Source organism: Calliopsis andreniformis, chromosome 9 (assembly GCF_051401765.1).
Source record: "Calliopsis andreniformis isolate RMS-2024a chromosome 9, iyCalAndr_principal, whole genome shotgun sequence".
Classification (NCBI taxonomy): Eukaryota; Metazoa; Arthropoda; class Insecta; order Hymenoptera; family Andrenidae; genus Calliopsis; species Calliopsis andreniformis.
The window spans coordinates 5,137,407-5,161,491 of NC_135070.1; the positions used below are offsets into that span (position 1 = coordinate 5,137,407).

At 33.0% G+C, this 24,085-nt stretch overlaps 1 protein-coding gene across 2 annotated transcripts in view; it reads left to right on the forward strand.

Annotated features, from left to right (window-relative positions):
* LOC143183138 (large neutral amino acids transporter small subunit 1) overlaps positions 1 to 19,733 on the forward strand; it is a 46,182-nt gene extending 26,449 nt beyond the window's left edge. The window contains exons 4-12 of one of the 2 annotated variants that reach the window (XM_076384585.1): positions 6,282 to 6,407; positions 9,294 to 9,432; positions 10,378 to 10,501; positions 11,070 to 11,270; positions 11,892 to 11,966; positions 13,456 to 13,615; positions 14,006 to 14,098; positions 14,333 to 14,388; positions 15,370 to 19,733. In XM_076384585.1, coding sequence (XP_076240700.1) covers positions 6,282 to 6,407; positions 9,294 to 9,432; positions 10,378 to 10,501; positions 11,070 to 11,270; positions 11,892 to 11,966; positions 13,456 to 13,615; positions 14,006 to 14,098; positions 14,333 to 14,388; positions 15,370 to 15,372 — 977 coding nt within the window. In that variant the 3' untranslated portion in view covers positions 15,373 to 19,733. The remainder of the gene's footprint in view (positions 1 to 6,281; positions 6,408 to 9,293; positions 9,433 to 10,377; positions 10,502 to 11,069; positions 11,271 to 11,891; positions 11,967 to 13,455; positions 13,616 to 14,005; positions 14,099 to 14,332; positions 14,389 to 15,369) is intronic. The other variant, XM_076384584.1, reaches the window with a different exon arrangement.
* The last annotated feature ends 4,352 nt before the right edge of the window (positions 19,734 to 24,085 follow it).

Sequence of the window (24,085 nt, forward strand, 5' to 3'; positions counted from 1 at the left end):
ACAGCTTGGGTCATTAAGGCCCAAAATTGAGTAAACGCACCATTGTTGAAAAACGTAAATGCATCCTATATATTATACATCTTATAGATTATTTTGCTGAGATAAAAAAGAATAAAATAAATTTATAATAGTAGATACTATATAGACGTCCACTAAATAAAAAAAATCCACAAAAAAAAGTCTGACTTTCAAAAACTGGTATACTGTGGTGTCACAAATATTTCAATTTTGAGAATTTTCAAAACGTAGCAGAATCTAGATCAGAAAAGAAAAATAGTAATGATTTAAATATTAAACTAATTTTTGGGACCCCTTTGATAACAGTAACCCTATGTCTTATTTGGATGTCAAAATCGTGATGACAAAAAATAGTAACAAAAAAAATATTAAAGTAATCTTTAGCATCCCCTTTCATAACAATACCTCTATGTCCTAATTAGATATCAAAATCGTGACGATAAAAAATAGTAATAAACAAAATATTAAACTAATCTTCGAGATCCCCTTTCATAACAGTAACACGAAAAAAACTGGAATTCAGCAATGTAAATTCACAAAAAAATATCGAGTGAAATGTTGCGTTTACACAACTTTGGGCCTTAATGGGTTAACGTATCGAACGTCACGAGTTGTCGCGAAACGGAGGCATCGACCACTAGCCTCGATGTCAGCCAGTGGAAACAGACCTATCCGATCGGGCTGGCGTCGTCGGGGAGCTTGTATGAATCGACAGCGGCCGTCAGCGTAGCCCGAGTCAAAAGACTGCGGTAGCAATCACGTCCCATTGCGATTAAACGTAATCTTCTAATAACGTGTCAACTGACGGTCACAAGAGCATAATTCGTCGAGGGGGATACGGGACGAAGACGAAAAGGCCGCAGCCTGGGCGACGAAGGAGGACAGCGGAGACGCGACGCGTGTAGACGATGGGAAGACGCGCGCGCGCGAGGACGCTGATTCGACGGCGGCGATGGAGGAGGAACGGCGGGAAACGAAAGAAGGAACTGGCAGGAGGGGAAGGGTGGAAAGAGTCTCGCGATATTTCTCGAGATGTTGCGTCAGTCGGAATTTCTTACTTTTCTTTGGTCGTTGCTAACGAATATACCAAGGACACGGGTTGCTGGCCCAACCGACGCGATGTGCAGTCGTAAGGTGGAATCTTTTCAGGGTCGTGCGAGCACGTGCGAACTTTCAACGATGCACGAGCGAATTTTTGATTTCGAATCATTTCGATTGGGGAGAGCCTTTGCCCAAGCACTGACTTGCTAGTGTAGAGGGCAGAATTTTAACGTGGAAGGTACCGTGAGGTCAGAGGATGTGGAAGACTGCTTCAGATTTGCTGTAGGAAATATTTCTTTGTAATGTACCTGTGATTATTATTTATTCATATACACCAGGACTTCATTTATCTGAGATGATGGGGGAACAAGGTTGTTCAAATAACTAGATTTGTCGAATAATAGGAGTTCATAGATTATCCCCTACTTCGCTGTTTATCCATTCATGTGATTGGAGATAAGTTTCATATTTCTGGATTTTGCCGAATAAAATATTCGGTAAACCAGGTATTGTCATGATATTGTGTCAAATAAATGAAATTCAGATAAATGGAGTTCTACTGTAGGTGGTATCATACAAGGGTGTTCCATTTTAATCTCTATTAATCTTCTAATAAATTATTTCCTGAAGTGTCGGTTATTCAAATAAGCATTGGGAATAAAAGGTATGTGTTTATTTGAGTTTTGTACAATAGTCTTGCTTTCTAAAATATTCTTAAATAGTGTATACATTTCGGATACTAAATCTTGAATGCAGTGTTGATTTGCGAGAAATTCACTCGAGAGTAACTCACGATAGTTTTATTCTCAACTGAACACTTTAGGTACTCTGTTTCGAGGGAGGTATCGTAGGAGGACTAAATGATGGAGAAAGGACTTTGATGGATCTTGAAAGAGGAACGTATTCTAGGTCAATCAATTCGTCTCGTAATGGATTACACGTGTGCTTAAATGTATATAATCCGATTTTATCCATCATAGTAAAAAATTTGAAGAATCATATCATTTATTGAATAAAACATTACACAGGCTTTCTCATCTTAATCTTTACAAGCATCAAATTTAATTTACTTTACTTGAAGGTGGTATTTTATAATGGTCACAAATTCTGTCTCGATGACGTTTGTTCAAGGTTTCATATGAAAAAACAAAAGTCATGAAGATAAGTCTAAAAATGTAAAAGCACCTCCACATAGGTAAAACTTGTGTCCATTGTAAGATATCTCCTCGAGGCAAAGTGAATTCTATTTCTAGTACTTTCTTAAGTAACAAATACTGGACTACTGAATAGTTTAAAAAGATTAAAATAAGACATCCTGTATAACGGTTCACCGTTAATATTTCAGTAAATGATATTATTCCTCAAATTTTATACTCTGATAAGGTTAAAACTCACCCACTCTTAACAATGTAGCTTCCTGGAAAGAAAGGCATTTATTGTAATAGAATGGTTTGCTGTGTCAGTAGCTGCAACGATTCTAATGAACTTTCTGTGAAGGGTTTCTATTATAGTTGGGAGTTAAGTTACCAAGAAAACACTGCGCCATTGAAAAGCTTGGTTAATGGCTAGGTTAATGGAGTAGTACCTTCTAATGGACTATACTGTATATGTATATTAAAAAGAAAAATGTAAGAGGACATTGTATCTTAATGTTATTCATATTTTTATTCAGAAATGAAGTAGTGGTGCGTTGACAGGTTCGTAACCTTCTGGTGTAGTTTACACACATGACCTACAATTTTGTCGGTCTAACTAAAGGCCGATTACAGTCTGAATAATCGTTCCTTTTGTGTTTGAAAAGAAGAAAATCGATATGTAAAATTCTGTTCAGTTCGTAATTAACCTTTAGTCAGACCCACAAAATTGTTGGTCGGGTGCGTCTACGATTATGATTATAGGTACTTTGGTCTGAATTAACACGCGATGCTTGTCAAATATATCTTTCACATTTAAATTTAGTAAATTCTAATATTCTTGCTTAGAAAGTTGATATAAAAATTACTATTTGACTAGGAGGAAATTCTTATGATATGTACGATATTTCATTTTTTATTTTGTCAATTAATTACTGTCTATTTAATTCTTTAATAAGTGATAACAATTTTCTACAAAAATTTGCGACATGATAATTGTCATTAGAGCTTTACATGTTTATTACTGATTTCAGCACTCATAAAATCGAACATGACATTATCTAATAAAATTTCCTATTTTTTAACGAAAATAGAGAACTCATCCCATTTCTTAGAATCGAAAACTTCGTATACCAACCCCAATTCATTTTCCCCGATCCCAAGCTCGGAACATTTCCTCGCAAGAAATCGATCCAACTGCAGAGGTCGTAGTTCTTTAGTACTATTGACATAGGTAGTATTGTAGATCAGAATGTAGTTCAGTTTAGCGTAGGTGTGCTCAATAAAACCATGAATAATGAAGAAGGTACTGAAGCGTCTAACGAACTAGAAAGCGTCTAACAAACAATAAGCCCATACCTGATAATATTGTGACGAACTGTCGTCTCTTACAATTAGAACAAGCAACGTTTGCTACAGACAAAATATATAATTGGTTGCATCACAGGCGAGTCCATGACATTGAATACACGTAACGATTGCATAAAAGCTGACATAGTGACATCCCTCTGCAATTTCTCAAGTATATCGATAATCGTGTCGTTGTATTACGAGTTACACAACAGCGTTTCGAGGTACACACGACGTTCGTTTGATCTTCGACAGATTCGGCTTTGTGCACCACCGGCCTGAATAGGCCGTCCAAACCATCCCTTTTCTCAGTTCGTAAGCGAGCAGGTCGATAACCATCCATGATGATTTCTACCCCTTTCCGTCGTCATGGTTGGCTGGACTGGTGCCAGTTAGTCTGAAACGCTAGGCTACTGGTCACACAACCGGTTTCGTGAAATAAAATGTTGGACAACACTAATGCTATCGATCTACCTCCTATGGTTTCAGAACAAATGAATGTCTTAATGATGTTTAATCGACGTATTAGAGATTACGTAAATTATTACTATAGCGACAAGAAATCGCTCTACTTTGGCTTAGAGATTAGTTAACGTGAAATTAGGGTAATTTTTTGCTATTTGTGAAAAGGTACCGATACGATCAATAATCGCACTGTATGTACATAATGTGGAGAATGGACTATAGTAAGGTTGTGGTATCTGATATTGAATAGGGTTTGTTTTTTTTGTTATGTATGTTCATTTATTAGAAAATTAGTTGGTTCTGGAATATAGAGATAATTTGAGATATTAACAGCTTCTTGAGTGGTATGGCGGTCATGATTGCCATGACCACGGAGGTCACAGGTGCCTATCATCATGTTTCCGAAGAAAATATATTCAAGAATATTTTACTCTAAAAATAATTGATTTTTAGATATATAAGAGGATATTCACTGCATGCAAATTTAAAATTGGTCCGTGGGGAAAGATTACAAGATTTTACTATAATGACTATGATTACTATGATTACTATGATTACTATGATTTTACTTTCTTAAAAGATTTGAAAATTAAGAAATTTTTAAATATTCAAATTTTCAAGTCTTTAAATATTCAAATTTTGAAATTTTTAAATATTTAAATTTTGAAATTTTTAAATATTCAAATCTTGAAATTTTGAAATATTCAAATTTTGAAATTTTGAAATTTTGAAATTTTTAAACATTCGAATTTTGAAATTTTTAAGTTTTCATATTGTCAGATATTAAAATCTTCAAAATCTCGAGATTAAAAATGTCAAAATTTTCAACTGCTTTAATTATTAAGTATTCAAATTTTCGAAATCTGAAGATTACTAATTTCTACGTGCTGTAATTACCAAATTTTCAAATCTTTCGAAAAGGTTTTTCGTACAGAGCAATTTTGATTGTTAATATAAAAACTATGTTATACTTGAAGAGGTCTCTTCTTTGGACTACTTATATTGTTTCATACAACATTACATAAAAAATTATTGTAAGCATTGTGCAAGGGGTCTCATGACATAACACAAAAGTAATAAAAAAGATAAAGATGTACTTGGCCTACTGTAGTCATCTTTTTATTACAACTAGATAGCAATCTAATAAGCCACTAAGTGTAATTGTGGTATTTTCACCCCTTATTCCCCATAAAGTGTTATCACTCATCTCAGGACTTACCTCTGCTTGTAAGACATGAAAAAGGAACAAAGTGTACGAACAAAAACATGAATTTTTTTTCGTTTCGCGTTATCGCACCTTCATTAACATTTATTAACCTTTCCGTATCGGGCTGAAACTATCGCAATCCCCATGCAGGGCAATTTCCTGGCATCAACCATCGTTCAACGTTGCGTGTCACATGGTCAACGATAAATTCTTTACAGACTGTCTCTCGTTTTCCTACAACGTGGAACGCGATCATGTTGATAAGTTTCCTCGGTTAATTCTAGTCGCTGATGAATTTAATTAACGTAGCCGTCCAGTGATGGAAGCTTTCAATTCTGCGGGAAGCATCTCACTTTGCACTCTGGTGTACACGGAACGGTGAGATGTTTGGATTTCACTTAACATTGGAAGTAGACTCAATACATAAGATGTGTTAAGTGATTTCGAATTTTTTATTCTCTCATAAAGTCCTAACTATTTTGAGACGAAAAATGCGACACATTAAATACAGAAATATCTTCTTTGTATTCAATAGAAAGTTAAGATTGAAATCGGAAAAGTAAAGTCGTTAGCGACTTCTATTAATGTCTTGAAAGATCTAAAAATTTGATATTTAAAGCATTTAGACATTAGTAGTCTGTAGACTCTGATTATTTGATTATTTAATATTTTTAGAAGATTGTCTACAAATACCTACACTGTGGAGATATATATCTATGTTGTTTATGAATACATTTTAATACAAATTTAAATGATACTTTCCTTCGAGTCTGTAGGTAGCTGTCTTGTAATTAGTTACAATAATTACACATTGCGATTCACAAATGACAACTCAGGCTGCGTCTATCGCACTGAGCTGTCCTCAAGGAATAATATAAAAAGTAACAGATTGATCACCTATCTTACTAAAGTTACTCGTTTAAAGCCTTTCATTCGACTCCAGTTTACTAAATTACCAAGAACCAAGAACATGTCACTTTACCTTCTTCGAACGATTAACCAAGGGAAAGTTCCCAGAATATTAACAGCTAAAAACCTGGTAACGTTTCCTCAACAACCTGTTTCAGGCATCCTGGCATTCGTCAACTGTTGGGACGTGAAGTGGGCGACGCGAGTGCAGGACATCTTCACTTACGCGAAGCTGCTCGCGCTCTTCATCATCATCTTCGCCGGCGCTTATCAGCTTTTTAGCGGTGAGTCCAACGACCCACGGTTCTGTTTAAAGTGAACGGTTCAAGGAGATAAAAATCAAGGCTGTGCTTCGCGTTTCTTATTCTCTGCACGATCACTTTTTCCCCTTGTCCAGTTGCTCAACCTTTTTCCACGTGCTTACACGCGACAAAGGGAGAACCAGTGTTGCATCAGATCGACTTTCTCTCGCGTATAAAACGTTCTATACATTACTGCGGATGCTCGAAATATTCTGGACTGATTTTTTGCTTTGTCACTGTCGATATATGGGGCAAAAACGCGCGAGACCGATTGTCTCTGTTGGCTGTCAGATGGAAGGGAACCGATCGCGATTGCTGAGATGGGTCGAGCAAGAGTCTTGTATCCCTGGAAAAAGTTAACGACCGTGAAGTTTCGTGCCACCTCGTCCTTACGTTTTCTTACTGTAGAGAATGCTGAGAGATACAAATTTGCAACTTTCTAACAGATTTTCATATTTTAGAAAGTTAAGAAATAGAACAGTTAATTATCGAATACGTCAATAGGAGGATCTAAAACACTTGTATTAGATTGATGGATATGAAATGTCGTGTTTTTAAAGAAAACTTTAATTAGAAAAGTAAAGTCAAGTTTCTAAAGGAAACTTCAATTACAAAAGTAATGTTTTTAAAGAAAACATTAATATTGAATGTTAATTTCTTCAAAACATTATCTTATCAAAATGAATTTGTGTGATTCTTTGAAATTTCCGATTAACTAATTTTATTATTTGAAATTCACTAAAAAGATCTAGAAATGTCGCTTTTACAATTTCTTCATTTCGATATAATTTATTCGTTAAAAATTGTTTAGAATTATTTTCGATAAGATAATGGTTCTTATATCGCTTCTTCCATTTGCCTAATGACTTCTGCATACCACTTGACTCATGTGAAAACCATTTATGTACCTATTTTCTTTACGCTTCTACTGGAAGAAAATGATTAACTGTAGAATACCTTACAGACATTTGAAACTTAGTTTTTCTTATCATTTGATTTATATTACTTTCTACAATCTCTCGTAGAATATTGTTGTCGATGAAATTTGTTAATTTTATCTTTTGTTCATTTACCAATGAAAAATCACTCGTCTTAGATTTCAGAAAGCAACGATGAACTATGCTGACAATTACATTAACTTCTACAAGTGTTAAATTTATATTTTCTTTTAAATTTTTCAAATTTCTATTATTAAGTTTGTATTCACAAAAAATTGTTTAAGAGTTCCGATTATTCTTCATGTTAAATAATGAGGACTTAATAATAGTATTACAAATTTTATTAATATTTAATGTAATGTTTTATTAATATTTAATTTTTATATGTGTTTAATTAGCAGTTAGAATTCATATACATATTGCCTGATTTCATAGCATAGAATCTACTAATTGTGTTCTTTATATGACAGGATGAGGACTATTAGCAAAAGCCATCATTTTTCGCATAATTTACGAAAATTGACAATCAAACAAGAGTTAGTACATATCAATCTTCGCTAATGTAATAAAAAAAAATTAATTCATAATGTTTTCGTTTTTATCTTGATCTTCTTCTCTCCTTAAAGGACCAATACAGACCAATACATGAAAGATGGACAATTTTTAGAATCTTCTAATTCTATAGATTCTGTAATCTACTAGAACATTCGTTTAAAACATTGCATGCACATGTATAAATGTTCTACGAAGTTAGATAAATTTTTTCACATAAAAATTTGCAATAGTCTGGAAGGTACTGTACACTGTTGTACTAACCCCTTGAAAAGCAACGACGTCTCAACAAGAACGAGGAAGCTTCCGTTAATGTTTCGCCACCCACGCCACCCCTTGAAATGGCGTAAGACGGTTAGGCGTCTTTTCATTCGCCGGACGAGACAATTTGCCCAATCAAAACGGTGGATTAAATACGCGGACGGTTCGAGGCGCACAACGCGCGTGCAAGGAATCGTTTGAATTGAGCTATTCAGCCCTTCAACTGACTCCACGCCCCGATCATCGTCGTGAGAACTCCTTTGATCTCGATAATTCACGCTCGCAGCCTTGCCTCGTCTCTGAAGCAACCGGAAAATTAGTCTTCAAGATGTTTCTTTTCATCTCCTGCGAGTAAAATGCTTGGGGAGAATACTACTATGTCGGGTTTACAGCACACAATTTAGTGTATCTACTTTTTGAAAGGGAAAAAGGAACTTCAATTAAAAATTGATTTATTAACTGTTTTGGGGCAAGACTGCATTTCCCATACGTGTGTTAGAACTTTAGATGCTTGTCTTTTCTTTCAATTTATGTTTTAGGTCCTTTTTAAACATGTATCATGTTTTAATTAATGATAGCTTTAATGAAAGGATTAAAGAAATTTTTAAAATGACAGGGAATTCATATTACAGGAGAACCTCGATTAATTGTGTCTGAGCTATTTCTAGTCTGTTTTATTCACTTTCACAAGAATTCGATGTAAAGACAATAAGAGTACAGTAAAACATCGATTGAGACTTGAATTATAATTAATAGTAGACCACTGAAAATAATACAATTAACCCTCAGGAAGATACAGTTAATCGAGGCCGATTATCTAATGAAAATAGAAAATTCATAACATAGATAATATTTTCGCAACTTTTATTAGAAGTTGAAATGAATTAAATGAAGTTACAAAATTTAAAGCACTTCGTTTGATCCAATTTGATCCAATTTGATACAATTTAATCTCCTCCCTTTGATTGAACTCTCTGAGTTTCTACTGTAGAATTTATCATATAGTACATAATTTTCTTGTCTAGATCATTATGAAGGAATTCGTTACGAAAGAAAAGACAGATGGATCTCTGAGATCATTTACGTGTTTGATCGATTACCTTTACTTGTTTTGCAGGACATACGCAGTATTTCACGTTCGAGAACACCAACACAGAAGTGACTTCAATAGCACTCAGCTTCTATTCGGGACTGTTCGCTTACAATGGCTGGAACTACTTGAATTTCATCATTGAGGAGTTGAAGGATCCCGTCAAGTAAGCAATCGATTAGTCATTTTACTAGATATCTGAACAAAGTCGATTAAACCCAACCTCTAATGAAAAATCTACGATGGATTTGTCGTTTACATAAATTTCAGTGTTTTAAATCAAGTAGTAAAAAATGAATTCTTAGAGAAGAAAAAGTATTTTTAAAAATTCTTTAATTGCACGTAGCAGACGTAAAAGATACGAAAATTTAAATATAAAGCTCTCCAGAAATAAATCCTATTATTTAAACTTCTGCACCCAAGATCTTTAAAAAGAGATATTAAAAGGGTTCAAAATGTCGTAGAAGTTTATTTTTTACGTACATTCTATTCTTTAAAACTGTTATGATTTTTCATTAATGCTGAATATAAGTAGGAAAATGTATGAATAAACATTATCTCCGTGATTTATAAACCTTTTCAGAAAACTTTAATTTTGACGCTTCGATAAAAATAGACCTACATTAGCCTCAGTAGTTCTGGTGTTAAGATAACTTTTTGCGCCATTACCCACGACTTCCCGTCCTTAATCCATCGTAAACTACAGTTGTAGAAGTTCAATCGATCAATTTCCGTGTTTTCCCTCGCTGCATACGTGTTCACCCATAAATCTCTGGCTTACATAACGTTCCTTTCCAGTGTCAATAAATTCACTTAAAAAGAAAGATTATTAACACTAGTGACCCGGCCTCCTCGGTTGAAATCTCGTGCAACGATTAACAGTGATTGCAACAGCCAGTCTTGTATGTCTGTTAATTAAAAGGGAGAGTCGCAAAGCGCAGCTCTATTGACTTGGGCAAAAGGTCAACCGAGGGTTTTTGCTCCTAGTCCGCAGTTTTCCAAGATTAAACTTCTAAACTTCTTTTTGGCCTTTCAATGTCATATTCCCTTGAAATTCATTGGTCTCCTTGCAATTTCTCGCAACGATAGTCACGAGGACTTTTCTTCTTAGAAATCTACCAAGAGCCATCGCGATATCCTGCGTCCTCGTCACGCTGGTCTACGTCTTCGCGAATGTGGCCTTCTACACGACTCTGAGCCCCGTGGAAGTTCTTGGAAGCGAGGCTGTGGCAGTGGTAAATTGCTTAAAAATTATAATAATTTATACACATTGAGGTGACGTTATCCTGCAATTTTATGTCGAATTTATTTTTCATATGTGCTATTTCTTCGTGATGAGGTCTTAACTGGGTAGAAATAACAAGTTTATTAATTGTTCTTTTTTGATGAAGATTTTAACCCAGATAGCACACGACGTCTTAAAAACATCTATTCCATTTTATGCCAAAATGTCTTACGGCATAATTTGGACGTCTTAAAGACTTCCGAAATTTACGTCCATAAGACGTCTTAAAGACACACTACATGGACTTTTTAAAGATTTACGCTTTTGGACGTCTTAAAAATGTCTATTTTTAATTTGGATTTCTTTAAAACGTCTTATGAATGTCTTTTAAGACATACTGATTTATAATTTCAGACGTTTCAAAGTATTGTGGACATTTTTAAGACTTTACTGGATGTTTTTAAGACGTTTTTTGAGACATTTCTATGCTACATGGGAAACCAATATTTTGAGTTTTCTAAAACATTAAAATATATATAATATAAAATATATAAAAATGTTTTTCGTTTACCTCATAGACTTTCGCAAATCGTCTTTTTGGCATGTTTGCCTGGGCGATACCAGTGTTTGTCGCCCTCTCGACGTTTGGGGCAGTGAATGGAATTCTTCTGACATCTTCGCGTCTCTTTTATGCGGGTGCCTGCGAGGGTCAGATGCCTGAAATATTGACGATGATTCAAACTTCCAGACTCACCCCGACGCCGTCCGTTATTTGCATGGTACGTCTATATTTTTACTATTTTCTACGATATGTTGTAGAAAACTGGAAATTAATTGTACAATAGGATCTCGATTATCTGAGTCATAATTATTCATGATATTTAGCGTACAAGCTTTCGATTTAGGACTGTATTAAAAATAACAGCACAGTAGGACATCACAAAACATGAAAGTAGTAGCCATTTTTAACTGGGTGGTCTAAGGCTGCAGTTATGGTGGATGCGTTTTTTGATGAGCTAATGTTCTGATGAATATGTCTGAACTTGTCTCATTTATACGAAAAATAGTTCAAATATTTATCAGAAACATCAGTTCGCCAGAAAACGCATCCACTTTAATCACAGCCTAACTTAGGGTATTGTGTCAAGTCCTTTAATCGTTGACCTACTGTATAAGTTAATACCAGAATTTCATTAAAATTGTTTAAGGCTTTCTAGAATTATATATTTGCTATCCATTGTATCTATTTTGTGCCTTAATTAATTTCATTTCTTGAAGTACAAGAACTTTGTGAGTCACGAGTCACTCTTGCACTCAATTTACTATAGTATTCAATTTAAAAGTTGAAAAAAATCATAACTCAAATAATGATTGAAATCTTAGAATTTAATTTATTTCAGGCCCTCCTGTCCATGTTGTATCTCTGCTCTTCTGACATCTTCGCCCTGATCAACTACGTTGGTTTCGCTACTTGGGTACGTGCTCTTTTTCATAAATATACTAAATACAGAGTGTCACAGTTTTTTTCCGCAAAACTTTACCTGCATATTCTACAAGTAGAAATAAAAAAAAGTATTATATGAACATAGGTTTTTAAATGCTTTGTTGAAAAGTTACCACAAAAATTCGAAATTATAACGGACTGCTTTCTTGATCGATATTTTATGTTATAACTCCTTCCTTCCTTCACTGCAGTAAATACATCACAAAATGATAACAGCAATGTGATCGTACGCTGTGTCAATGAAACACCAGCCCGTTATCATTTCGTATCTTTATTATAACTTTTTAACAGAGCATTTAAAAGCCAATGTTCATATAACATTTTCTTCTTATTTTTACTTGTAGAACATGCTGATAAAGTTTTGCGAAAAAAACTGGGACACTCTATATATGCTAATATTGTATAACATCAAAAGAATTAACTCTGCTGTCTAACTTTTACAAAAAAAGAACAAGATTACTACGTTCCTACGTAATTCAGTAAAGTGAAATGAACACAAGAAATGTAGTATGCAATCCACGCACGCACTTTCATCATTTGTTCGACCATTAAAATAAATGAATGTAGGCTCGTTTGCGCGATTCGCTACGACGAAAATGAAATCGTATGATTGTCTTTATTACTGTGTTCCAAGAAATGCATTTTATGTCTCGGTGTGACTTTGCAGCAGGCAGAATGAGACTACCTGCTCGGCACGAATTATTAACCCGACCGGACGAGTGATAATTTTCTAATTGGCTCATACAGCTCGTTGTAATTGACAGTATTGTCCGACTTTACGGACGACGATAAACGCGCGCCCACCTTGATTCAATGCAATGCCTTTTAAATCATACGTTGTCTCTTTCCTCCCATTGAGATCTGTTTCATCAATTCTATTAGTTCTTCCTAAAGTAGATCTGAATAATCTGAACATCATTTTATCTGGAAAAATATTCTTACATTCATAATTAATCATTGATATATTAATCATAGCTCTTTACAAATGTTTCTTATTTTTTAAATGAAAAATTTCTAATTTTTTTTAGTTAGTATGTAAAATGATGTATGTTAGGTATACGAAAAAAAATGTTAAGCTGAAATTATTGAAGACTTTTATAGAATTTACAAAAGTACTCTAACAGTGTGTTTAACAGCATCTGTACTGTACAGCATTTGTGAGTTAATCAGCGTGTACTTTGTACATTTAATAATGCTATTCCTATTATAGTCAAGCTACCTTTGTTAATTTTACAAAGGTCTATAGCAGATCTTACAAAAGTCTACCCTGCTTAAATCTATTCAAGAAAATTTTGCAGGATTTATATGACTATTTTTTTCGTGTAGGATGTAATAATCTGATACATAATAGTCATTTACTTCCAGTATTTAATTTTTGCGTGCAAAAGAAACTGATAGATCGTTGAATAATAAAATAATTAAGTGCAGAAACTTGGAGAATATTGTTTGATTGTTTACAGTTAAGCATAGGTGTGTCAGTACTGTGTCTGCCATGGCTTCGATGGGCTCAACCGAATCTGCCTAGGCCGATCAGAGTGAACCTCTTTTTCCCAATAGTGTACATGCTAGCCACCCTCTTTGTAACTATTGTACCAATGTACGCCAGCCCCGTAGAAACAGGTAAGGATTAATTATATGTGCCAGTATCCTTAAATTGAAGATTTCATAACACAAACAACTCTTGTAAGATTTTATGATTTTTTTGTAATTAGAACACATTTTGGTGACCTCTGATCAGAAACAAGATCTATTATATTATACTATAATGAAATCTATTACTATAATTAATATTTTGTTAAAAAGAACATTAATCAGTTGAGCAAGAATTAGAACAAGAATATTAGAACCTGTATTTTCTTAAGAAGAACATTAATTAATTGAACAAGAATTAGAGATGCTCTCCTAGAAAAGGACAAAAACTAGCAAGGGTCGTTTTTATTATGAGCTCTTCAATTTTTCTTTGGTACAAATGTACAAATTACTTTATGAAATGAATTGCTTCGTTTCTAGGCTACGGTTGTCTGATGATATTCTCAGCGGTACCGGTGTACTTCATATTTGTCGCGTGGAAAAATAAGCCGAAGTTCTTCCAGAAAGGAGTCGGTAAGTCGAGTATTTCCATAATAACAGAAAATTTCATGCACAATTATATGTAGTTTTCATCTTTGTTCAACGAGATACTCGATTTCATCCCTTGATTATTGAGTTGCTTACTTTATTAAACATATGAAGACATCCCTTATTTATCATTTCAATGGGTTGTTTCCAATGTGGGTGGAATATAGGCGAGGTCACATTGTTTTGTTCTGTTTCTTTTTAATCGATTTATTCCCACAGGCGCCGTTACCAAAACTTTGCAGAAGCTGATGGTAGTCGTCGGACCAAAGACTAAGGTTCAAGAATACACTGTAACATAATTTTACTCTTGTCATGTCACGCATGCTTAGCATTCATTGATTTTCATTGCCGATCGTCATTACATGAAAAGCTATTCGCTTTCTTCTTTATCACTCTTGCATGGTTCAATCATCTTTGGTACATATTTTCTGTGCTCACAGTTTTTAAGTTATCACCTTACCATCTTGCTTGACACATAATCGCTGCGAGTATTTATAAATTTTCTTTCAATATTATTTTTAAAACAACCATATGTTACTTTTATGTTTTCTAAGTAATTTTACGGTCACGGATTTTCTTGAAACTTTTGATTACGTACGTATCGCCGATTTAGTAGGAAACAAGAATTCTTGTTTAAAAAAACAGCCTTCAGTTTTGTGAATATTAAATTAAAGATCTATAGAGATCGTGTTTAGAAATGTTAATTCATCGTCTCATTATCTTTTACTTGAGTTGTCTCGAACATGATTAATATTTAATTTTGCATGTTGCACCCACACAACAGGCACCACGCACAACAATTTATACAATGCACTGGTAACATGTGTGACTAATGGTGTACCTTTGGAATTAATCTTTTGATAATGTAGAATCGTTATATTTACCGACTAGTTTTTTCATCGCGTGGTCTTGTTATCTGGCAACTAATATACTTATGTATAGTAGTTATTTATTTGTAATTGTATTAAAATGGTTACTCGCAGAAGAGACAACTGTGGAATAGTACTATGCTGAAAAGTTTCATATAAAATATAAAAGTTACATATAAATATTATACTAAATCAAGTGGTATAAATCAATTTCTGTGTCATTTCATACATAATGTGCTGAAACGAGATTAACTTGCCATCTACTAAGAAGATATCATTAATTCACGGAGTAACGACTGCACGTCGAATTTGTCCATTCCGCTATCTTCTACTGAAACTATTTCTCGTTTACGCAATGAAATAATAACTTGTTACTGTCCTTTACAGTAAGCGTTACGAAGTTCCTGCAGAAGATAATGCTGGTCGTCGGCAAATCGAAACCCGCTCAGGTTTAAACACAGTCAGATTGTGTCTTCAGCCACCACAAGGATGACTTCCAGTTTCCAGAGAACAAGAAGCAAAGCGAAGCTACCAGACGAAGAATAGCTCAAAAAATTCTGTCACTCACCGTTATTTATGTTGGAAGGAACCTTAAATTTAATTGGAATAGTAAATTGAGGTTTCAGGGTAAATTGATATCGATACAAATTACAATTTGGTGTCTAAATTAACCCAAAATTTCAGTTATGCAAGTGTAACAGAATGAATTACAAAAGCGAAATCTATCCCTGAAATCTAGTAACTAAAATGTTATCCGAATTTATTCTTCAAGTGAATAGAAGGTGTCCTGACAAGAGACAGCCATATCAAAGCAGGACGCCATCAGAAGTTGCTCAACGAACTTATGGTTCGTTCTATCTACTGGATTTCATCCTAGCTAAACTGGAGTCTTATCTGTCTAGTAAGGAAGTAATATTACTGTCATCGCGAGAAAGGGACGAAAGAAGTTCCATATTTTAAAATTAAAAATTCACTCAATCATCGATGAAGAAATGTGTACTATTCTCCTTAACTGGACAGGCGAGTGTATCTAATTCTACTTCACAATTTGGCAAGCATCGTCGACGGTGTTACCTTTTCGTCATTCCATGCTGTATCATTCTCTCATTTTCGTAGCTCGAGCCTTCGTTTCAAGTCTTCATCTTCGCCAGATTTCGATTTAGACTTTGTTCGTAGCTTTTCGGTGCATCGTCGTTTGATAATTTATTATCGTTCTCTATTTGACCTCTCATCTTACAATCGAACAGCGTCGCGAAACGAGATTTTCTTTGTCGATTTAGAAACTGAGAAACGAAAGGTGAGAACGCCGTTGTTACGCGCTGGCATTCCATTGTCAACGTCGCATAATAAGATTATCATATTCATGTTTACTGCCACTGGTGCGTGTGTATATATATATACGCGAACGTGTACATGTTCTCTGCAATCTCCATGGAATCGTCGAAAATCTTAATTTACTGATTAGAAAAAGGAATTTGTATATCACTCGAACGACTCTGACCGTTTAAAATTGATCTGAAATCGAAAAACGTTAAGATTCAGTCGCATGACCGATCACAGACAAGCTTACGAGTGTTCTTCGAAAGCTTTGAAGATATTGAATCGTTCGAGTTTTAGATTTTTTATACTTTTTTAAGCGCGGTCGATGATCGTCCTACGATCATCGTAGGACGATTTTAGCAGATTTTGAATCGTTATTTTAATTTTTTATTATTAATCATTCCTTTCTTGTACAAAATGTATGTATGGTGAATGTTATTCCGGTGATAGCTGTTTCGTCGTGAGTATAGTTTTGTCATTTATGCGTGCATTTTGCTGAAAGATTTTGATTTAGATGCGAATCTGAAAGTTTAACTCTTTATTGGTAGGGTGAACTGAAAATGATTGATCTTATTTCATGTTAACCACTGTTAATCATTTTAATATTAAGTTATTGTCATCTATTGAAAATTCTGCATATCTCGTGTATTCTATATCAGTCCTGTACAAATTAAATTTTAGAGCTTAAAGTCTTTCTTTCTATTTGTTCCCTGGTTTTTGCTATGAGAGACTGAAGAATCAATTTTATTGATGAGAAAATTGAATTTATAATTTTTACACCTTGAATTTATATCGTATAAAAATATAAAAGTATGCTACTTCCTTGGTGAGATCTAAATAAATTTCATCCTACCAGTCGAGGGTTAAGGATTCTGTTCAATGATCTTGCTTTCAAGAACAAGAAATTGACAGAATCCGTATGTTACATACACAATACTTCGATTAAATTTTATAACGACTAGAGGTAATGATCTGTAGCTGATTTATTTTACACAGCTCGTAAGATTGTCCTGTTCGATATTCATCAATCATTTAGCAAAATCGTGTGACTATCTGGCATCGTGGCAGCCGAGTACATACCGCATCTTTTATAAATCAAGACTTAATATTTTATCTCGCGCTCACGTTATCAGTTTATTTTTTCACCCACCTTTACGCACTGTGATTTTTATTTACTTGTACACATGGGGGTGTTGATTTTCGTGAACAGATTTCTGAAAATAACTACCCTCGTACGAATCTCTCGAAATAATTTAAAAAAGGATGTGATGTACAGAAAAAGAGGCTAGGTACAGAGAATTATTGTAGAACAGATCAAGTCGAGAAGCATAAAATAAAACTGTAATTCCAAGTACTTTTAATAGACATATTACAATTGTGTTGCTTACGTTGTACAAAAACGAGGAGTGGAATTTATTATAACTCGTAAAAGTTACAACAATACATTTCAGTAGAAAACTATTACAAATAAAGAAAAAAAACTATACTAAAATAATTGGAAAAGTTGAAAAATATATAGTGCAGTTGTAATTTCCGCGAGTTTTTGTTCTTAAACTTGATCTGAGCGTGGACAATAAAAGAAGACATGTTATCCATCTCTGTACTATTGATGTATGAAGTATGATTGCGTCGCTCAATAATAATGAGCAGTTTCTGTTAAATTAATTATATGAAAATAACCAGAATGCTGTTCATCCATTTTTTTTCTTTTTTTTTTAGAAGTGACGCAATCAAATGTGTACTTCTGTTTTTTAAAACACAAATTTATGACTATAAAGTGTCAGAATCCCAGCATATCTATAGCAAACTTCTCTAGGACCAAGTATTTTCTACAAGGTGTTCTTGAAACTAGATATCACCTAGTTGAAGGAACGCCCTGTTGCGTCTCCGCAAGTAGAATTTTAAATAATTTTAATTGTTTCACAGACTCATCCTAATATCCAGCCTCTGCGATTCGTCTAAATAAAAAATATTTTGAAAGAAAATATTTTGTTCGTTCCAACGCAACAAATAAACTGTACTATCAGAAAAAAAATAACACAACCGAAGAAGAATTGTTCAATGCAATTTGTACTCTTTTCTCTTTCCGCACAATTTTACAAAAATACAGACGTATCGCCGATGCTACCATCATAATTGATATGATTTGATCATTTAGCTCTATTTTTTATGGGACACATATCGACGATCATGCATCCCTTTGAAACACTCATCAGGGTGTCTATCGAAGCGAAATTATTCGATTTCTGATAGTTCAGTATTTCATCTAGGCTATGATTTATAACAGATAGTACGCTTGAAAGTGGAAGTATAGTTGAAAGCGCATAAGGCAAATCGAAACATTTCCAGACACTTGAAACGTAATTTTTAATCATTTTAACGTCCACAATATTGTTCACGAAATAATTAATTATTTTAACGATTACACATTGTATATCAATTATATAATATAATTCATCTACTTTTAAGAAACTTGTAATTAAGTTAAGGAAAACAAACAAATTAAATAAAGAGGAAAAGCCTGCGCCTGGACTGACTGTAGGAGACATAGAGGTTTTTTAAGATAAGTTAAATTTAGAGAATGAAAGTCGTATATTTTTGCATTACACTGAAACAGTGACCGTCGATAGGCACTCTGACACGCGTGACAATAAGTATCTATTAATTAATTAGTCGGGAAAATGCAGTAAGATAAGATGTAAAGAAAAGAAGCGAGAGAGACAGTTACGTCAGAATTCGAGTATGCATTTTTGTATTATTTTTTTTATGTTTTGATCCGCGAGGAAACAGCAGCGTGTACTTGAATACGAACGATGCGAGGAGGAACGCGTTAAAAGATGAAAACGAATATATCACAATTGTTTACTCTCTATATTCGTGAATGGTGGTTGCAACATTAATAATATGCCTTAAAAGATCGAACTTGAAAGAAGAAACGTTGTATTATTTTTATATTGTACATATAACAATAATATAACAACGTAGAACTTCTCTATTAGAATAGAGAAGAGGATAGGGTTTTTGAGATGACACATATGGAGAACTGGAAATTTTTATCAAAGAATTGATAGGAAATTTAGTTTGAAAAGAGAGCTGAAAAAAACTTATGGTGTTAAATAGCAATGTTGCAAACCATTTTTTCACGTGTGTAACTAAAAACCGCAAAATGTTGTTGAACATAAAAGGAAAGCGACACAAGAAAAGCAGTAGCTTAGGATCTAAACGAGTCAAAGAAACGAAAACAAAAAGGTCTAAAAAACACGCGAACTGTGACAATATATATTATATTGTATAAATGTTGTGTGTTACTTTCACCACATCCCCTTCATAATTGTAAGATATTTATTATATATTTGATAAGTAAATCAGCTTATTGTCAACGATAAGTAACAAATGAGTTGTAGTTGCAAATATAACTTCTATTATCATCATTGCAGATAGAACTTTTTGAGTAACAATATAGAATATAATTAAACATAGATGTTGCATAATTAATTGAAGGTAAGTACAATATAGAAATAAATGTAAAAAGATTAATTTTTTTTAATAAGCTGTTAAAATTTCAATTACCCACCATATTTTTAAAAGTTACTTGTTTCTTAAAAATTCAAATCATTTACACTTATTATAATGCATTATAGTAATTAAATAACATTTTGAGATTAAATCATTTCCAATTTGGACAGCCACAGCTCCCATAGATGTTTTATAATTTATTAAGCAATGCAAATGAGTAAGAATATCGTTTTGAATATCTACGATTAATTAATATTCTATATAAATAGTATGACTATGAGACCAACCTTACATATATGTTTATATTTTATGCTTTTTTAAGTACTTACAGTTGATAGTATTAACCAGAAGTAAAAAACTGTTATTATGTAGATTGCAAATTATTTGAAAAAATTTCATATTATATATACAGAGTATTCAACAAGAGATGTCAAAAAATTTAAAAGATGACTTTAAATACCAAAATAAGATGAAAATAGGAATATTATTATCATTATTGATTTTTATCCTATTTTGTCATATAAAATTTCTTTTTTGAATTTCCCACACTTATTATCGAACATCCTGTAGTACACTTATGTACTTCCGCTTTTGTTGACAGCGCCCTCAACAGGCAGATTTTTGCACATTTAAAGCAACGTCAAGTAAGGTGCTACAATCATTTCATAAACTAATTCAGCAATGAAAAATAAGATTCCAAGTGAAAGGTAAACTATTAATATATTATTCAATCTTATAACTGTGCAATTAGGATGTATAATTTATCTCTAACTCTATATATATGAAGTAAAATTTTTACTAGTAGAAGCATCGGGATTCGCAATAAGACAATGTTGAAAAAATACATTGTTCTGTCTATTAAGTATTTGTGAATAAACAAGTCGGTTAAATTGAAATGCTTTCAATTTTTATGGCCCTTTGTCTTTAACTAAGCTAGAGTTCAAGTAATCTGTATTGAAATTATAGCAAACGTATTATTTAGATGTGTTTGGCAGTTTCTAAAAAGAATAAATTTTCGCGATAGCTCGTCGCCCCCTCCCGCCACCTAGCAACCACTTCATTAACCTAGCGAATAGAGACGAAAGGACGTCATTCGTTTGGTGGTTGTCGGATTGTTCGGACGTGTTTTGACGTGCTCGGACATTTTAAACATTCTGGTGATACTAAAGTGCGTATCGTTTATCCGTTAACATATAATTGATTTTAATTACTATTAATACTTTCGTGTGGTTTCTTTTGTTACTTCCATTTAATATTATAACATTTATCATTCGAAGTGTAATTGATATTTTAAGAAAAGTTGTACCGGTTTCATCTATTGCGTATCCCATATTTATTAACGTATATTAATTAAAGTTTATGCAACACATTTCGGGCTTAGTTGAATATTTAGTTGAATATTTATTTTGGATTTTAGTTTAATTCGAGTATTTAGTTGAACATATTTGTTTTAAATTCATATTTCTGTTTTGTCAGAAATCTCTGACTGAAATCACAATGGAAGGAAATGGCGCCAAAGTGAAACCGACGCCATGACAGTTAACGATCAATTCAAATAAATTTTCACGGAGGATTATTACGATTTGAACTTCGGATTACAATGGAGTGGTAAGATTTGCATATATATTTTTATTGTTTATTGTTGAATTTCTATTATGTTTTTATTGTCACTTAAATAGTGATGAAATGAAACAAGAAATGTTTTACTTCAATTTTTTTAATGAAATGAAATGGCGGTTATTATATTAATTATACGAAAATAAAAAACAAAGTACTTATATCTTATTGCATTCCAAGCAATATTAAACTCTTTACAGTACTGTTTCTATCAAATTTATTTAGCTTCAAAAGCCATGAGAGTTTGTTTTGTAATTACAATTTACCTAACAAAAGAATTTGATATAATACTCGAAAATTTGTAAACTCATTCGTTCATTAAATATTATCGAATTATTTCATTTTGTTTTAAAAAAATAAAAAGTTAGGTATATTATTTCAAACAGAGTAGTACATAATTCCAAATGAACATTTACAAGGAAGAAAAAATATAAAGTCTTGAATTCATTATACTTCTACCTTAACCTCATTAATAAAGCTTTTTTTTCCTTTTTTCCAGCAAACTTGTTGATCACGCGCAATGTGATTGTAGAGTCAGTGAGTTGCTGCGTAGAAACATTTGTTTTGATTTTGAAGAGCGAGTTGGCTCAATAGTGTCTGGTTACATAGCAGGGTCGCGTGGTATTAGAGTCAGTGTTTTGGGCATTTTGTACATAGGTAGAGTCAGTGTTGCTCGTCGACTAATTATTTTCGGTCGCTTTAGTAGTCTTTTTTTTTTTTTTTTTTTTTTTTTACTTTTTTTATTAGCAAGCAAACCCAGTTTGCAAAGTCTTGCAAAAGTTAAACTGATCAATTTCATTTTTTGTAAAAATTTCAATTTTATTGCTGAAACATAGATCAATAATCAATTTTTCGCAAGGTGAAAAATTTACATGCATAATTGTATCTATAGTTAAGAATCTTATATCTAAGGAACAAAACTAATCATCCATTAAAATGGATTATTTTAAATAACTTATTTATCGTATCATTATGTTTTTCTGTTTTTTATTTTACGAAATTGATCAGTTCGTTATTCGGGCGACTCATATCGGTATTTAGAGCCAGTGAAATGATTTCCAGTGTTGGCGAGTTCGGGCGCCGGAACGTCAAGAATAATGTAAGTATTATCTGATTTTACTAATATTTAAAAATTAATTCAACACTTGCCACCAAAAGATCAGAGTTTAGAATTAAAAAACTTGAATGTTTTGAAAATTTAAGATCTAACACTAGAACTACCAAATCTGTCAAAATGACCAGTTTGATTATTCCTTATACACATTTTATCTTTTACAGACTTTAGTTTTTTCTTAGTTAATACGGAATAGTACAAAAGAAACATGAATAAACGTTATGTCTGTAAATTACATACCTCTACAGACATTTGTAATTAAGGCACAGCAACAAAAACAGCAACATTGCGAAAGTTCGATTTTGTATTGGGTAGACAGAGACACACAATGCTGCGTACTCTTTCTGTCAAATACAAAATCGGACTCTTGCAGTGGTGCTGTGTTTCGTTGAGCATGATTAGTACTAAAGCCAGCTGTGATACGAATTATTCATGGTAGTTCTAGTGTTAAAAACTTGAAAATTTGGAATTTGAAAACTAATTTTCTAATATTTCCTCTTTCTTTCGTTTCAGGCCCAGCAGACACCCCCTGGGTAAATCGTCGAGCTGCCTTCATCCCGTGGGTGTGAAGGTAACGCATGTTTACAGTTCCTCCGGTCGCTCAACCATGTCGTAGGACGCAAAGGTCCGAAGCGACACGAGCGACTGGTTGTATTGTTTTTTTTTTATTTGACGAGCATAGTGACCGCGGGTATAGTTTATACCCGTGAGTAATAACATTTTTTCTGTACGTGTATTAGCTCAGGCTAGGGTCTTCTTGTACACCGCGTTTCTTACAAGTAAAATAAATATTTTATTTAATATGAAATATAAAATATATGTACACATAAATGTGAATATTTTATAGTAAGGTTGAATGCTTTGACTTCATTACTTGAATATAAAGTTTAAGTACAATATAATTATCTTGACACTATTTATTATTGTTTATTATTTATCGATAATAGATGAGCATGAATACCCATTATACTTATTAACAATGTCAGAATTTTTTAAGTATTTCAGTGTGTTATTAAAATTTCATCGTTTAAAAATGTTTCATTCTATGTATGTACAAGAAGACAATTCGGGAGTAGATTTCGTTGTCAAGCAACCAGCATGAAAAAAAATTTCTCTTTCAGTTTGTTTTTAGAAACTTTACTTTGACGACGAGATCGCTTGAGATTGATTTTGAAGACTATAACATTTTTTAAATAAAGTTTTTAATTACAATGCAAAGTAGAGTACCTTGTTTGAAAAAAGTTGAATCCTTTTTTATACAAATAATTTCAAGTAGAATCTTTTTTTTATAAAAATAATTTCAAATAAAATCTTCCTCTTTAATAAAAGGAATTTTGCATAGAATATTTTTCTGAATAAAGAAATTTTCAGATAGATATTTCTCTTAATATAACTAGTATCTTTTCTTGTTGAATCTATAGAAATAAAAAGAATTTTTCTTATTAAAGGATTTCAATAAAGCTGACTCATTTTGATTGAAAATTTGAAAATAAAATTAGATCGCTAGATTTTCTCTACTAATCAGTCTTTTTAGCT